This window comes from Lagopus muta, chromosome 1 (assembly GCF_023343835.1).
Source record: "Lagopus muta isolate bLagMut1 chromosome 1, bLagMut1 primary, whole genome shotgun sequence".
NCBI lineage: Eukaryota > Metazoa > Chordata > Aves > Galliformes > Phasianidae > Lagopus > Lagopus muta.
In genome coordinates this window covers 35,278,808-35,295,181 of record NC_064433.1, presented here as the reverse complement: position 1 = coordinate 35,295,181, position 16,374 = coordinate 35,278,808, and the positions used below count along the sequence as shown (strand labels likewise).

The 16,374-nt window shown below is 47.3% G+C and overlaps 1 protein-coding gene across 1 annotated transcript; it reads right to left on the bottom strand.

The window, feature by feature from the left end:
- Positions 1–3,880: 3,880 nt before the first annotated feature.
- On the bottom strand, positions 3,881–15,390 carry KCNMB4 (potassium calcium-activated channel subfamily M regulatory beta subunit 4). The gene is made up of 3 exons (XM_048941257.1): positions 14,989–15,390; positions 9,473–9,600; positions 3,881–4,402 (listed from the first exon to the last, which is right to left on the bottom strand). The coding sequence occupies exons 1-3, from the start codon at positions 15,325–15,327 to the stop codon at positions 4,234–4,236; spliced, it is 636 nt and encodes a 211-aa protein (XP_048797214.1). The 5' UTR covers positions 15,328–15,390; the 3' UTR covers positions 3,881–4,233.
- Positions 15,391–16,374: the final 984 nt, after the last annotated feature.

Genomic DNA, 16,374 nt, shown 5'->3' with positions numbered 1-16,374 from the left:
ACACACAGTTTCACACACAGAATGGCCTGGTTGGAAGGGACCTCAAGGATCATGAATCTCCAACCCCCCCACCACAGACAGGGCCAACAAAATCCCCATTTAATACTAGACCAGGCTGCCCAGGGCCCCATCCAACCTGGCCTTGAACACCTCCAGGGACGGGGCATCCACAGCCTCTCTGGGCAGCCTGCTCCAGCACCTCACTGCTCTCACAGTAGAGAACTTCCCCCTGACATCCAACCCAAATCTTCCCTCCTTCAACTTCAAACCATTTCCCCTTGTCCTGCTGCTGTCTACCCTTTCAAAGAGTTGAATATATGAATATGAATCATGGAATGGTTTGGGTTGGAAGGGACCTTGAAGATCATCTAGTTCCAACCTCCTGCTATGGGTAGGGACACCTCCACTACACCAGGTTTAACCTAACCCATCCAGCCTGCCAACCCATGTAATGTTGTGTACTGACAGCTCCTCAGCCCATATTCAATCTCCCTGAGCTTGTTGCCACTCTGATACAAATTAATTTCTTAAATGAAATCTGGATGCATTATTTTAAAATGCTCACTGTGCTGTATTACTTCCCGTACGTCTCCATTAGTCTCCTGTTTGACTGTAAAAAAGTAGCAAAGTTCACAGAACGCTATTTGCTTTTAAGCAAAACCACTTACTGCCTGGGATGCATTCATCTGGATGCTTTTAGGTTCGTAGCATATACTCGATGTCTTCAATAACGATTGAAAATTAATGCATCAAAAATCCATCAACAAAAGCTAGCCATTTATTTCCTGAAGTTGGATTATTTTTATCAGGTTGATATTTGAGGGGGAAAAAAAAAAAAAAGGTTGCTGGGATCTAGGCTACCTGACATTTGGACATAGTGACCAGTGGATATCAAGTCCTTCCAAACTTCCCCCGGCCTCAAAACAGCCTTGCAGTAGCTTTTAATTGCCTCAATCACTGCTCTTCAGAGGAATAGTCCCAAATAAGACGGTTCAGCCTTTATAATTGTGTAGAAGGCTGCCAAACCTACATCCCTCCAAAATTTCATTTTCACCCCCAAATGAAAGCAGTCTCCTCGATGGCCCCAAGCCCCTCTCTCATGCTGCAGCCACTACCCTGGGCATGGGGCCTGATATTCGGTCCTCAGCAGACATCAAGTGCTGCATCCCAGAGGCAGTGTGGAGCCAAGGCTGCCTCACCGTCTGCCTATGCTCTGCAGGGCATGGCTGGAGGCTGTTCCTCATCTGAGCTCTGGATTTCCCTTAATCATGAGCTGAAGGAGTGGGAATTGCCTAAAAATGGCAGTCCAGAGGGGTTTGGAACAATATGCTGCCTGCTTGCATCTTTTCTTGAGCTATCTCTGATGAGGCTCCTTTCAAGCCACCTGGATGCTAGGCTCCTGGGGTGCTGGGTGTGTTTAGCCCGGAATCCAGCTGCTGCTGTCAGCTGAACAAGCAGTTGTACAAAAAGCTTAATATTTGTTTTTTCCTACTACTTCTGGTGAATGGTGGTTGGCATGCAAATATAGTCAAAAAGTCTGCTGTGTGAATTTATGCTTGACGTGGCATGAGCTCATTAAATTAAATTACAGGCAGAATACTTTTTTTTTTTTTTTTTTTTTTAAGCAATATAAAGGTGATTCAAGCAACTCTCATAGCATTTCTGGGAAAGTTATTGCAAATGGATTGCTGTATGCACTACATACTGTTTGGAAATTGTGCACTGTAGATGTGAGAGTTGTGTGCAATTTACTGCTTTGCCAATGTATATTGCAGCAAAATTTCACATTTGTGGAATCACAAAATCATCGAATGGCTGAGGTTGGAGGGGACTTTAAAGATCACCCAGTTCCAACCCCCCTGCTGTGGGTTGGTTGCCACACACCAGCTCAGGCTGCCCAGGATCTCACCTAACCTGGCTTTGAATGCCACCAGGGATGGGGCACCACAGCTTCTCCGGGCAGCCTGTGCCAGTGCCTCATCACTCTCTGAGTGAAGAATTTCCTCTTAACATCTAACCTAAATCTCTCCTCTCTTTGTGTAAAGCTATTTCCCCTTGTTCTGCCACTATCCTCTTCCATGTGGTCACTTCAGTCTTAAAAGTAGTTCTGGCCATTTTGTCTGCAGTCAGCAGGTACACTGGGTCACTGGCCAGCTCCTGCATTTGCACTGCTGAGCAGCTTCCAGTAAGACTCCAAGCAACAGGCATTACACATATCCTCAGTATTCCTCCCTCCTTGGATAGCATCTTACCTGTAAAAGGTTTTAAGGACTGGCCAATTTTCCCCTTCCCCTCTCACACCAGCACTCAGAGAGACAACCCACGAGGGTTGGCTGCGCTGGTGCCAGGGCCCGGGGTGCTGACAGAGCTGTGCGGTCCCAATGGGACAAAGCACTCAGCAGACAGACAGACCGACAGCACTGCAGGGACTCTGGCTCCTAAGAAGTGATCAGAGAAAGATGCTGTGCCAACAAACTGGTTTAATTGCTCTGAGTGGAAGGGAAAGCAAGGCTTGCTAACGCTGAGAGCATGATGGAACTAAACTCCACAAAGCAAGAATGCATAAATATTGAATACATGCAGAAATCAGCTCTGTGGATGGCTCTGAGGAGAGCAGATGTGTGGCTGAGCAGACACTTCAGAGAATACACCATAAAAGCTGAAAACACACAAAGGGGAATCAGCGAATAATCCTCTGGAAGGAAATCCCCAGCTTCCACCAAGCACAGGGATTAGAAGGACTTGTCTGAACCAACAAAGCACAGACTGCTGCAGCAGAAGAGTGAATTTCAGTGGTTCTTCCTCAACATCACATCCCGGCACAGCAGAGGTGTGTCAGTTGTGATGTTTAACTTGTGGAGATTGTTAAACTCTCTGCAGTGTCATCCCTGTAAACATTACTTACTTCCAGAAGCCCCGCCACATTTCCACCCCATTTGGGAACACAATGTCTGATGGAGTGAAATTCATGAGCTCAATTCACTTCTTGCTCTCTACACAGAGAACTGGCCACGCAAACCAGGCACAAAAGCTTCTGGAGCACAGACAGAGAGGATTTTGTTAATCTGGATTTGTGAGCTCTCTGCTACTGGCTTGGCAGTCTGAAAGAATCTGTGTCACCACACACCTCCTCCTTTGGGAAAACAGGGAAATACAGTCAGGCAGAAAACCACAGCCTTTCCCTGTACCTGTGAGAAGTTACCAACTATTGAATTTGGGAAAAAAAATAGGCAACCAAACCTGAAACCACATGCATGTGGGTGATGTTTCACGATCACAGAGAATGTGAGAGCGTGCTGAGGGAGCTCAGCAGCTCTGCTCATCCTGGCAGTGCATTTCATGCTCCTTTCTGCAGGGTGGGACAGTCCCTTCCAAGTAGCAGGCATCCCACAGCAGGCAGGGCCCAGGTGATGCTCCAGCAGTCCCTTGCAGCATGCTGGTTGGAGAAGCTCTGATAACAGTTAGGTACAACCACACCAAACACCACTGCAGCTCCTAAGAGCCTGGGAGCATCCTGGCATGACAGAGAGGGGACAACAAAAGCTATAGGGACTGAATATAGCTGAAGCAATTAGGTCAGATCCAGTACCTTTTCCAGCCTGATTCATTGCCTCTTCCAGTGATTGTTTTTCAGATAAATATTTCTGGGAGGTTTTTACATTTCCTTGCACTGAGCAGGTGGTGATGATGGATTTCATCTGGACAGAAGTGAAAGTTTGAGTTTTAAAGTGCAGGTTTTCTACTCAGTGACAAATAGTAAGCAGAGAGGTATTCTCTGTCATAACCATTTTTGTTTGTTTTTATAGAGAAAACAAAGATGTAAAAACAAAACAGCCAAACTTTATTACTTTGGAAATACAGTCTATATCATAAAGGAAATATTTTAAATATTCGATATTAAACAATAGCAAAGATCACTTTGCAGAGAATAAATGAGCCATGTCAGTGTTTTCAGAAATTGTCTCTCAACACCGCTATGAGCCGGGCAGCTGCCGGTGAGGGCGGACAGAGCACAGTGTGTTGGTGCAGTGTGGAGATTTGGTAGCAGGTAATTATTTACTGCCACAGCAGAGGAAGCAGCTAGCTGGTGCTGGGCAGAGCGGGCTCCCAAGATTAACCCTCTGGCAGGAGCAGCTCTGCCACCAGCCGGGACACGCGGTGCCAAGCCTCACAGTGCTCTGAGCCTTCCCACGTGAACGAGGTTCCCTGGCGGCCTCCATCCCCGCAGCCCCGCTACGAGTGCTTCTTCCTCTGGATGGCCTCTGCCCTGGCAGCCAGGCTGCGGGCGCAGGCGGTCAGCGCCACGATGAGGACACCCACCAGGAAGGTGACCAGCGGCCAGAGGAAGCAGTGCAAGAGGACGGTCTCGTCATGGGTGCGCTTCAGCATGACGTCGTCTGGCCTGCAAAGGGAAGGAGCGTGAACCCACCCGGCACCAATGGAATGGTGTGGAAGCAATGAAGTCATCTTATGTGCATATTTCTAACTGAAACGGCCTCAGACACTGCATGAGGAATTCCAGGTGCGATTACAGCTCCTCTCCCAGCTGTGAGCCCTGGCTGTGCTCCAGGTGAAGCGGCAAAAGGCCTGAGCACATCCCAAGAGGTCCTATGGGGAACGGCCAAGACCTGTCCCACAAAGCTGTGCAGTGGTAGCTAGGACAGCCGCGTGGTTGACATATCTGTCCCCAAAGGGAGCAGAGAGGAGGGGAGCAAGGAGGAGGTGTTCCAGAGAATTCAGTGGGAACTGAGCCAGGCCAAGTGTCTGACAGCTCAGTGCCCACCTGCTTCCCACGAGCCTGGTAGACGGTGTGGGCCCGTGCAGGCAGGTTCTCAGCCCTAGCTCTGCCTGCTTTCTCTGCAGCTTAACAGAGTCATTAAGTCAGTCTCGTAGCATTTGCACTTTCTGGCTGCTTTCCCAGCTCCAGCCAGATACGGGCAGACTGCTGGAACACCATCTGCAAAGGAAGCAAGCAAACTTTTTCCAGTTAGGAAAATACACACCGTTGGTCCTAGCTTTGTCAGACCAGCAGTGGGCTCTCTCTCCTGCCCCCAAGAACTAAGCACGGCCACAGGCAGGAACAGCCACTGGTGCAGTGGCTGCAGCACCGCTCCCACAATAACTCCATCCCACCCAGAATGCAGCCCTGAGGAACCACCTCCTTCCAGGGGAAACAGAGAGAACCCCCTCCTGCTGCACCAAGAAACTAAAGATGCCTGCACATTGGCAGACACCAGCATCTCTGTGTTACCAACAGTGATCATGAGCAGCTTGGCTACATAAAAGCTGGCGCTCAGCTACATAAAAATTGATCAAAAGAAATCCAGGTGCATTCAACAGCAGCGATGTGAAGTCTACTCAGCTGAAATCCTCCAAACACATCATCAGGCACATGTGGAGACTGCAATTTGAATAAAATAACACAGTGTGCACAGACTCACCATCTATGCCACCCTAATGGCAGTACCCAAACAAAAATTTTTTCCTGGGAGGCACAGTACTGCTTACCTTCTGTTCATTGTATCATGATCTGTGATTAACAGAGTGCTAATTGACCATAAATAGACAGCACTGAGTTGTCTCCGCTCTAAAATTGCAAGAATCACTGAATTTTAAGTTTGTGCTTTTTTAAAAAAGTGTATACTAAACAAAGAGTTCAAAAACAAAAGGCACACCAATAAACTAGAAAATTGGATTCAATTAAAGAAAGAAAACATGGCTGGGGAGAGCAAGATATCCTTTTAATTATATCTGAAGAGATTCAGGAAAATATCTGATGTGACTGCAGTGATGGATTCCAGCCCTCATTTGCAGGTAAGGCTGCAGCTCTTTTCTTTTGGAAAATAGGTGTGAAATTAGTGGAGTTTCAGTATTATTGCTGGTTTTAGTTGTATATTACTATTAACAGTAGTTGCAGCAGCAGTCCTTGGGTCATACTTTACAGAAAGTAAGAAACAATTCCCTGTTAACTGCTCACAGCATCTCTGCAGACAATGCACACTGCAAAGATGTGGTACTGCTCCTACAGTGGCAGACATTGCACAGCACCACCAACACAACCAAGAAAACCTACACACATCTCAACTTTAACTCTGAAAGCATTACTTCCCCTTTTACTGCCCAGACAAGGAAGGCAGAAATCTGCATTCATTGTAAAAGGCAAAACAGCATTAATTTTTAGGAGGACTTCTTGCTCAGAGTCATAGCCTCTCTGCCCCTGAGCAGGGCTGCCTGGGCACTGAGCGAAGCAGATCTCCACCACGCCCCATGGAGCAATTACCACACATCATGCAGAGAACTGCTTGCAGAGGTTACCAGAAAGTCATGCAGGACCAAAAATCTACAGGCATGTAAATGCCTCCGTTATCATTTATTTACTACACTGTGGAATTTCTGTGACACAGCAGAAGCCACAGAAGTGGGGGTGTGGGATAATGAAATTTTACATACATTTTTTGTATTCAAAGAGGTCTGCCTACATCTTTAAATATATGCAATCTGCACACACTCACGCTGCCCACAAAGGTTCAATGCCTTCAGCTTCATTACAACAAGCACTCGTTAGTGCTTTTTCCGTTGCTGCAAGGCCTTGGCATGCCACAGGCAGGGGCAGAGCCTTCCTGGCCTCCTGGCCTGAGCACAGCTCCATGAATGACACAGTGGAAGAAAGGATAGGAAATAGCAACACTGTCTTCTAACTGCAGGGAATTAATTAAGAGAACTGTGTTTGTACCAAAGCAGAACAAGATTTGTATTCCACCCTATATGGATGAGCAGCCCTGTGGTTACAGCACCCGTGGCTTCTGCAGAGAATTATTCCCAGGTAAATAGCCTACAGTGTATACTCACCACCATACAGATGGTCACTACTCACTAGTCACTACCATTTGCTCTTCAAATTTGATGTGAATTTGTGTGCAGCACCAAGCAACATTGAGAGGTATAAACTACTCTGCAGAAAAGCAATCACAGTATGTTCTTGCTATAACGGATGAGCCTAGAGCTGAAGATCAATAATATCATTTAAATTGACATATGTTCCTTTGTCTATCTCTGCATGGCATGAGATCGAGGGCTCTGAGCTGATGGAGATCTTTGTTTATTACTTTTTGTCATTGTGATTGGTATCGATGAGATCTACAACTTGAAGAAATTAGTCACAGAATCGTCTAGGTTGGAAAAGACCATCAAGACCACAGAGTCCCACCATGGTCATAACCTATCAAGTCCCACCACTACACCACGTCCCTTAGCACCGTGTCCACACGTCTTTCTTCTCAAACTGATGGAAGCGTGCCCCGCCAGCCTACAGGAGATGCCCAACAGTGAGCTCCACACTCAGTAACAATTCTGACAGCATTACCAAATTAAATTTTATGAAGAGGAGATGATGCCAATTCATTTCTCTAGAATTTTATTCTACCCTTTCAAAAAGCCACTGATACCACAAATACTACTCTATCTAGGGGTCCTACCACTATATTCTACACGTCTTAGGCAGTTGACAAGGAGCAGTTTGCTGCAGCACACAGTTCAAAAAATGCTGACAAAAGATTTGCACATTTCTTTCCTGAAGTGAACATATTTTTCCCTCTGTTTGTATGATTTTTCCTGCTTGGCAAGCTCTTTAATTATCATAGCTCCAAAAGTATACCTAGGCAAGCGCCCTTAGAGTCAGCAAAACGTAACTTTCAAAGCTCATTCCTATCTCCAGAAGAAAATAGATGGTGTACACATTTCAGCCTTGACTATCTTCAAGTATCTCTGGCTGCGAGCCTTTCTTCTGCTGCATATAAATTGCTGTACAATCAAAAAAAAAAGTAGCACTTCAAGGCAGCCATAACATTTGGCAATATCATTTAACGATACAGGACTCAGCAAATATAAGGAAAAAAACCTTGCCCAAGTGCTGCACAGAACAAATGGCAGAGCTTAAGCAGCACACAGCCTCTGATAACTTTGCCTCAGCCTCGCCTGCAGATGTGACATGAGAATCAGCTCACCCAGCCCAGGACACCACCTGGCTGTCTGCACCCGGGCATATCGCCCTGAGCTCCCTACAGCAGAGAGACAAACACCCAGCATATGTCAGGCATTTATTTTGAGTGAGACTTAAAGATCCTATTTCTCTCCTCTGTCACTAACGGCTAACTTTCAAAGCATCTCACCCGCTGTCTCGGATGAATGCCATTCACGATGTCGCCTGCAGAGGATCTGAGCATCCCCTGCCTGGTGAAGCCAAAGCCACTGCTCAGCTCCTGGTCAGCAGGGCCGAGCAGCTTTTTGGCACATCCTGTATACCAAAGCTGCCCCCAGCAAGGGCCAGACCAGGTGTGATACCACTGCACAGGGGGTCCTGAGTCACTAGTCCATAGCACACACCCCAACCTGCAAGCTCTGGACAGTATTTAGCACCTACCATAAGAAACAACCAGATTTTGCTACGAGGCACAGGTGGTTCCCCCAAGCAAAAAGCTGGCTGGAGACAACAGATTGTTCTCCTGGGCACGCCAACTAGGCCTACAGTCTCAGCAGGGAGGGGACGACAGCCATAGCCAGAGTAGGAGGAACCTGAAGGCCTGAGGTGTCCAGCAGACTGCCCAGAGGAGTCAGGCCCCTCAGCATCTGCCAGCTTGCTTCAGTTCACCATGCCAGATCCTTCTGCAACTGGAAACTAAGCCACAAAACCTTGGCTGACCTGGAGACCTGAAGTATTTTCTTTCCACTTCCTCATCTATATGGACCTGTCATCCCCTTCACTGCCGTTCTCTCAGATTCCTCCAAGTACGCTGCACACTGTGGGTACAGTCAGTTCCAGCCCCCGCAGCACTGTCACATCACAGCCCTCACATCACCACCAGAACAAAGCGAGCAAGAGTGCTTCCCCCCTTTTCCTGATAACTGAAGGAAGGAGACCAGATGTGTGACCCTGTGTTCATGCAAGTCACACCAGCATCAGGAGTAAAAGGAAGAATAAAACAGAAGCGGTGATACTTTGAGTTACAGCTGTCTACTTTCCAAGCATGTGTGAAAACTGAAAGTTCTGTGAATATTTATTGAATGTTTCTGACCTATTAATCCACTATGAACACAGTTCCTGAGTCAGTTTGCACTATTTACTGGTCTTTTTCTTCCAGCCCCTCATGAACACAAGAGGATTTCTCTCTCCTTGAGGTAAAGAACTAAATACCCAGCAATTTGCCATCAAGGCACTAAAAAGGATGCTTTTTGCCACAATACTGCATGATTTAAAGGGAACTTTCCTTAGAGCTTTGTATTTTTATCTCAAGTGGTAAAAATGCTTTTCCATTCCCACGTAGCTTTTCACCAATAGAGCTGTCTTGCACAAAACTCCTTGCATTAAGCCTCATCACTACTTGTATGTACATACATATTGTGCAGAAAGAACGAAGAGAACAGTTGCTAAACAGATATATAAGCACTTCCATCTATGCAAACGTACATTACTTACCTCAAGTGCTGGTTAAAATAGCATGTAAATGGCTGTGAACCCACTTTCTCTTTCCAGTATTTCTGCTTGTACGTGACATTCTCAGAGTTCTCCTGATCATCTCTGGCACAGGGAGGGATGTAGGAACACTGTCAACACACGCAGCAAAACAGAGTTACTTCTGTGCTTGAGAACACCAGGCATCACTTTCTCCACATTTTTCTCTTAATGCCAACACTATTGAAATGGGCAGAGAAAAAAATAGTACAAGCTCCAAAGAAAGAAAACCAGTAAGTAAGCTGAAGTTCACTTGACTTGCTAGTTGCACCCTGCAGGTATTGAAAAAGAATTCAGAAACTTTCAGAAACAATATCAAAGATTTCTCACAGAATCACCAAGGTCAGAAAAGACCTCCAAGATCATCCAGTCCAACCATCCACCTGTGTACTCACTAAACCATGTCCCTCAACACAAAATCCAAATGTTCCTTGAATGTATCATGTTTTGTTCTGTTACCAAACCAACCTGCCATGTAACACCTATGGGTATTTGGCTTGTTTTGTTGTCGTGATGAACATGGAAACAATCAAATATTCCAGCAAATTCCAGATGATGAGATATCTGGTATCTAGCCGATATTCTTTGGCACAAAAGACTTTCAATGCTACTTAATACAACATGAGCAAAAAGCAGCACAGAAAGTTCAAAGGCTCACCTTAGCAGAGCAGTTCAGTGTCTGCTTCTACCACAGAGAAGTCAGCCATCGAGATCCCGGCTCCTGGCTTTGGATATCTGCTTCAAAGCCCCAGGAGATCAAGGGCAGTCTCTCCCCAGTCACAGCTCTCTTGAGACTGGGCTTTCAGAGATCCAGCCCTGGGTCAGTCCCAACACTCATACATTGTTTCCAAATCTTGTTTTTCACAAAATCACAGGATGGATGGCTGAGGTTGGCAGGGTCCTCTGGAGACCATCTGAGCCAACCTCCCTGCTCAAGCAGGGTTGCCTAGAGCAGACTGCCCAGGACTGTTTGCCTTTGGCACACCACTCTTCCCTTCCAGCCACAGGGAAGTCAACAAGAAAATACAAACTGAATCCAACAGTGGCAGTATTGAAATATCAGTGTCCAGGCAGAATTCCTCCTGTCATTACCAGACAAGAGATCATTACAGGAGATGTTGAACCAACCTGAGTAACACAGCTGAACTTATCCCCAGGTAACATAAGGCATGGGCAGTAAGACCACCTTTGCTGGTAAAACTTTCTCTGGATCCTGCAAAGGCCTTCCACGTCCCCCAGATAACTTGTGAATCTGTCACAAGCTCCACAATCTGGTGAAATATTCTTTATCCCCATCCTGAATTTCATACTTAAGAACAACTGCAGAGATCTCCAAGAGAAGTCTATCAGAATGGACAAGCAGCTAACTGTTGCAGTCTCTGAGGGCAGACTCATCACAGAGGACTTTTCTGTTGCTTGTGTTTTTGTTTGTTTTGTTTTGTCTTATTTTGTTTTGTTTTTTTTTACAGTAGTTCCCATTTTTTTTATCTTGATCTGAAAACACACCAGATCTGTTTCCGTCTCTTCTCTCTGTATCTTCATGGGGAAAAATACACAAAGGAAACAGATGGAAACTTGTCATAAATCACTGGGACTTCATTGGTTGAATCTCTTGAGAAACGACAATCTCAAAGAAAGGACCGGCCCCTACCTGAGGAAGAACTGTCATCATATGAATCCTATGGGTCCTCCTGAAACATCTTCTCAACCCAGTAAAGGCCCTGAGCAGTGGGCAACAGCTTAGGTCCAACCCCAAACTGTATTTATCACCTGCTGCACAGACACTGGAGCTTGTTTTCTTCCTTGGTGCGCCATCAATAGTTCTCACTAACCTAGTGTTCATTTTGGCTCCTTCCGACCCACGTAGGTGGTGAAGCTTTCTTTTTTCAGCCTCCCAAGCACACTTGTTGGGCACTTCACTTGACCAGCTGCATCGCCCTCCAAAGCACTGTCAGCATGAGGATAGAAGGGGAGAATAATCTGGCAACTTCCACTGCCATGAGCTGGTAGTTGAACCTGGGATGACCTCCAGCTTTGGCAACAGGCAGTTTCTGAAAGGTTAATTCCGCAGCCCTCCCCCGCAATACACAGTGTGAAATCCTACCATCAAAATACAACTAAATGCCGAGTGTCTGAAAGCAGGCTAGGATGCCTTGCACTTAATTGCAGCCCAAGAAGTGACATCCATTTTCAGTGGAAGGGTCCCACCCTATAATACTTTGATGTTTTTTCTTAAGCCAGTTACAAAGAAGTTGGAGAACAGCACTTAAGATTAGACATTCAGAATAAACCTAATGATGTGGAGAGCTTTTCATAGGATCCATCAGTACATGGTGCACCTCCTACACTATATCACAGCAACAATAACATTATTATGCAATTTAAACGCAGTCTCAATTACGCAGCTCAAAATCAGTACTAAGTTAATAATATTCACTCTTCAGTCAAAGCTGCTGTTTGGATAGATGACTCAGGATTCAATTCAGTAAAAGTGTCAGAGAGCAGCTAATACAACTTCACACCACTGTTTTAGTAAGCTTTGTGTCTAGTGTGATGCTCCCCCACCAGCGTCTCTGCAGATGCCTGAAAAGACTCCTGGCTGTTTTGAATGCTTCGCTGGAGCACATAATGGAGGAGAGGCAGAGGCATGAGTCCTGGATTAGCTTCCAGCTTGCATTTCATACTTTCAAAGATCAGTTCTTGCCTAAATCAGTAACGTTTTTATAAAAAGAAGTCAGACCTGGTAAGCCCTGAGGAGAGTTGTCTCAATCCTAGAAGATATTGCCTGCATGAAGAGGCCAAGAAAATCTCAAGCACAAACAGATGCTAGGGCCCAAAGCAGAAGCAAGTTAAAGACAAACTGACAGCAAAAGAAGGAGCAAACCTCTGTCCTTCATCTCCAAGAGCCTCATCAAGGACTGTCTTCCTGGCAAACGGCAAATTGCAGCATGTCCTGTTTGCTGAGGATGGCAGACAGCCTCGCATCTCAGTTTGGGAAGCTTGTGGTGAAATGGAATCAGGTTGAGGACAACAGCAAGTGGATGAGATCACGTGCCAGGCAAAGTCCCTACTCCCACCCAGTGTCCCCAGTGGGAGCTGTGCCAGCACCAGACCACTCATCTACCCCAGCTCTTTGAGCCAGCTGGGAGGCCAATGACTCAAGCCCATTGGAGCATCCCCGGAGGAATCCCAACCCCATTACCAAACTGCTGTGCTGGCATGAAGCAGACATCATGTCCTCCCAGTTCCACCTCTCTGTCTTAAAAGTTAGATGATAACTAGTCCCTGTTTAGCTTTGCTTGTATAAATATGCTCTTGGTAAGTATCACTGGAAAAGTACAACACACCTCTTACACTAACAGTTTCTGATTCCTGATGAGTTTCTCCAAACTTGTGCAAGCATTCCCTCACATTTCTGGGTTGTCTTCATGGCCTGAGAGTAAGGAAGGGCTGCTCTGATCGTCTTTGCTGGTAGGAGCAGAGGTGCATAAGTGCTGAAAATTACATCCCCAGGCTCTAGACCTGTCCCACGTCCTCTCAGCAGCACCGAGCAGCATGATCTTCCAGAACAGTGCTTGACTGTAAGGAGAAGTCCGAAAGCAGGACAGCAGATCCTACATCATATTGCCTAGCTGAACCCACAGCCCAGCCCATCGCTGCTGTGTGTGCTGGCACAAGCTCCGTGGAAGACGTCTCGCTCCACGGCCAGGATGTCAGCGACAAACTGACTTCTCAATTAATCCCCCTTAAGCCTTATCTCAGAGATGATTATTGCTATCAAAGCAGCTGAAGAAAGGCTACCGCCTCTCTGCTGAGATTTCTTCCTCTGAGACAAAAAAAAAAAAAAAGGAAATCCACAAATCTCTCAAAGCAAAATGTAATCGCGTGCAGTGCTTCATATATACGTTTCTGGATTAACTCTGACCCAGCTACATAATCTTTTAAGAGCCAAAATGAATCCTGGGCCATAGAGCAATGCAATCATCCCAGGAAGCAGGAGGGAAAAAAAAAAGTCTTTTCTTGCAGCTGGAGCTCACAAAGACAGACAGATGCATTTATACACCAGCCCACTCTACTACAGAAAGTAGTTTTCATCTGAAGGATGGGGGATGTTTCTGTGGGGGGCGCAGCTAGTGGCCAGCTTGGTACAGTTGTGTGTTACAACAAAAAATATGCATTTGTCACACTACTGCTTTAACAACAACAACAACAGAGCCACCCCATGAGGAGAAGCAGCCAAATGGAATGGAGAACACCGAGACCCTCCAAAAGAGAACTGTTCGTGCTTTTTTTGCCCTCCTACCTGGGAGCTGATCAGCATGCTGTGTGCTTCATTCCATTAACATGTATGGGTGTGCTACAGGAGGAGGGCAGGCAGGAAGGGTTAAAGGGCTCCACAGGTGCTTGCTCATAAATCCATACTGGGCCCTAATCAGGAAATGCAGCAGATTCTCAGCCTGTTGCTATGTCCAATCTGTTTTAGCACCAAATCCTGAAAGCTCTCAAAGACGGCAATAGTTTAGGACACAAAAAAGAAGAAGCCTGTAAGCACTCTGCCAGACAGGCTTGAATCCAGGAGAACGAAACCAAAGCACGGAACGCATCCTCCATCTCCTTTAAGAGGATACATTTTCCTAATGGGACCTAAAGCACTTTCATTCTCATTTTGTATTGGTATTGCATAGGTAAGGAAAAATAGTTGGACAAGGTTTCTTTCTACGTTCTTTTCCGCTCAGTTAAACTCAGTTTCAACCAAAGAACGCAATCACATCAAAACTACATCCTTCCTGCTCGGTCTCGGCTGGTCAGCCAGGTTCAGCCCAAACCGGAGAGGCCAAACGGGGTTCCGAGTTCCAGTCAGGCTTCCAGAAGGGCGGGAGAAGGCGGGATCGTGAAGTCAACGGGCAACAGCACCTCGGGAAGGGAGAAGTTTGCAGAGCTCCCACACCGCCCCAGCCCCGCAGCCTCACCGCGGCCGAGCGGTGCCAACCACTCAACCCAAACCCCGTCAGATTTACCCTCCCGCCTCCCGCTCCGCTGACTTTTCACCCACGCCTGCTACGTGCCCGCAAAGCCACCGAGGGCCAAAAAGCTACGCCTGGAGCCCGGCCGCGCAGCCCGACGGACGGAGCCGCACCGCTGCGGCAACCTCGGGACGCGCGCCGGCTGCCAGCGCTCAGCCCAGCCCGGCGGGGCTCCGCGGACCCGATCGCGAGCTCATCTGGGATGCGGAGTGGGAAACGCGGGGTCTTCTGGAAACCATTTAACCGCATCTCCTCCTCGCCCGGCATTAAAAGGCAAAACGAGCGTCCGCCCCGAAAGAAGGAACAACGCTGTCCCGGCTGGCCGGAGGCTGCAACTTTTCCACCAGGGCTGGTGCAGAAGTTGAGCGGCACCGAGGAAACTTCCACTTCGGCGCCCGCAGCCTCCCCGTCCCACCCGCCAAGCGCGGCTCGGAGCGGGGCCCGCCCCGCGCTCACCTTGGGGTTGGTGCGGAGCTGCCGCTCGTCCTCGTGCAGCAGCGCGGGCGCGGAGGAGCGGGAGGTGCGCACCAGCACCTGCAGGCAGGGGTAGCGGGCGGTGCCCCGGCAGGCGGCCCCGCACGAGAAGGTGCAGGCGAAGCGCTCGCCCAGCTGCCGCACCGCCAGCACCGTGCAGTTGGCGGCGCCGCCGCCGCCCCGCTCCTGCAGCGCCGGGCGCAGCCAGCAGCAGCCCAACCCCAGCAGCGAGAGCAGCCCGGCGGCGATGAGCAGGAAGCCCAGCCGCATGCTCTTGTCCTCCGCCTCCGTGTACTCGTAAGCCGCCCGGCCCCGCGCCATCGCCCGCCTGCCGTTCGCCGACGGGCAGCCGCTGCCATCGGCCGCGGCTCGGCGCGCCTCGCCCGCTCCGCTCTCGGCCGCTCCCCCTTCCCCGCCTCCTTCGGGGCCGGGGGGCGGGCGGGTAAATAAATAAATAAGCGGGTAGCGGGTAAGAAATAGAAGTGCAGTCGAGAGTGAGGGGGCGGCGAAGGAAGACGTCAATAAAAAATGAAATAAAAGTAATACGAGCACGAATAGAATAGCATGTGAATAATAGGATAAGAAAATAAGAAGAGGAAAAGAAGATATGATAAAAGAGAAAACTAGTGGAAGGAAAAGAGGGAAGAAAGAAGAACAGCAGAAAGAGAAGAAAAGGGTAAAAAAAAAAAAAAGAGGAAAGCAAAAAAAGGGGAAACGAGGAAAAAGGAAAAGAAAGGGAAAAAAGAGAAGGGAAGGAAAATAAAAGAAGGAATAAAGAAATAGGGGAAAAGGAAGGAATAAATAAAAGAAAAAGAGAGGAAAAAATAAAGAGGGAAGGAATAAATAAAAGAAAAAGAGAGGAAAAAATAAAGAGGGGGAAAAAAGGAAAAAAATGGAAAGAAAAGAGGAGGAAAAAAAAGGAGAAAAAGGAAAGAAGAAAGAAAAAGAAAAGAGGGATAGAAGGGAAAAGAGGGAAAGAAAAAGAAGGGAGAAGTAAGAAAAGAAAAAAGAGAGAAAGGGAAAAAAAAGAAATGGGGGAAAGAGGAAAGAGAGGCAACAAAGAGAAGAAAAAGGAAAAATAAATCAAATTGGTTTTAAATGAATGGCAAAATAAAGATTAAAAATTAAACATAAAGATATATGTATATAAAAATAAAATAAACCAACCAACATAAATCCCGTTAGTATCAATTGGGGAAAAAAAAATGTATTAAACAAAATGAGAATATATCAACCCAGCTGACCTAATTCAGGTCGGTCCAGGGCCGGAAGGGACAGCTTGCCGTGGGATTATCTGCCTTGGGGAGATTTGCTGCAGGGAGGCTGCTGCAGCTTAGTGCCATGCAATGTGCAAGGTGTGATGCCTGG

Bases quoted from the DNA above. Each gene is read 5' to 3' on its own strand.
- KCNMB4 (XM_048941257.1), bottom strand. From the start codon at position 15,327: ATGGCGCGGGGCCGGGCGGCTTACGAGTACACGGAGGCGGAGGACAAG. The intron at 9,601-14,988 runs GTGAGCGCGGGG...GTGTGTTGACAG, and splicing joins AGCTCCGCACCAACCCCAAG to TGTTCCTACATCCCTCCCTG. The intron at 4,403-9,472 runs GTAAGTAATGTA...TTCCCTTTGCAG, and splicing joins TATTTTAACCAGCACTTGAG to GCCAGACGACGTCATGCTGA.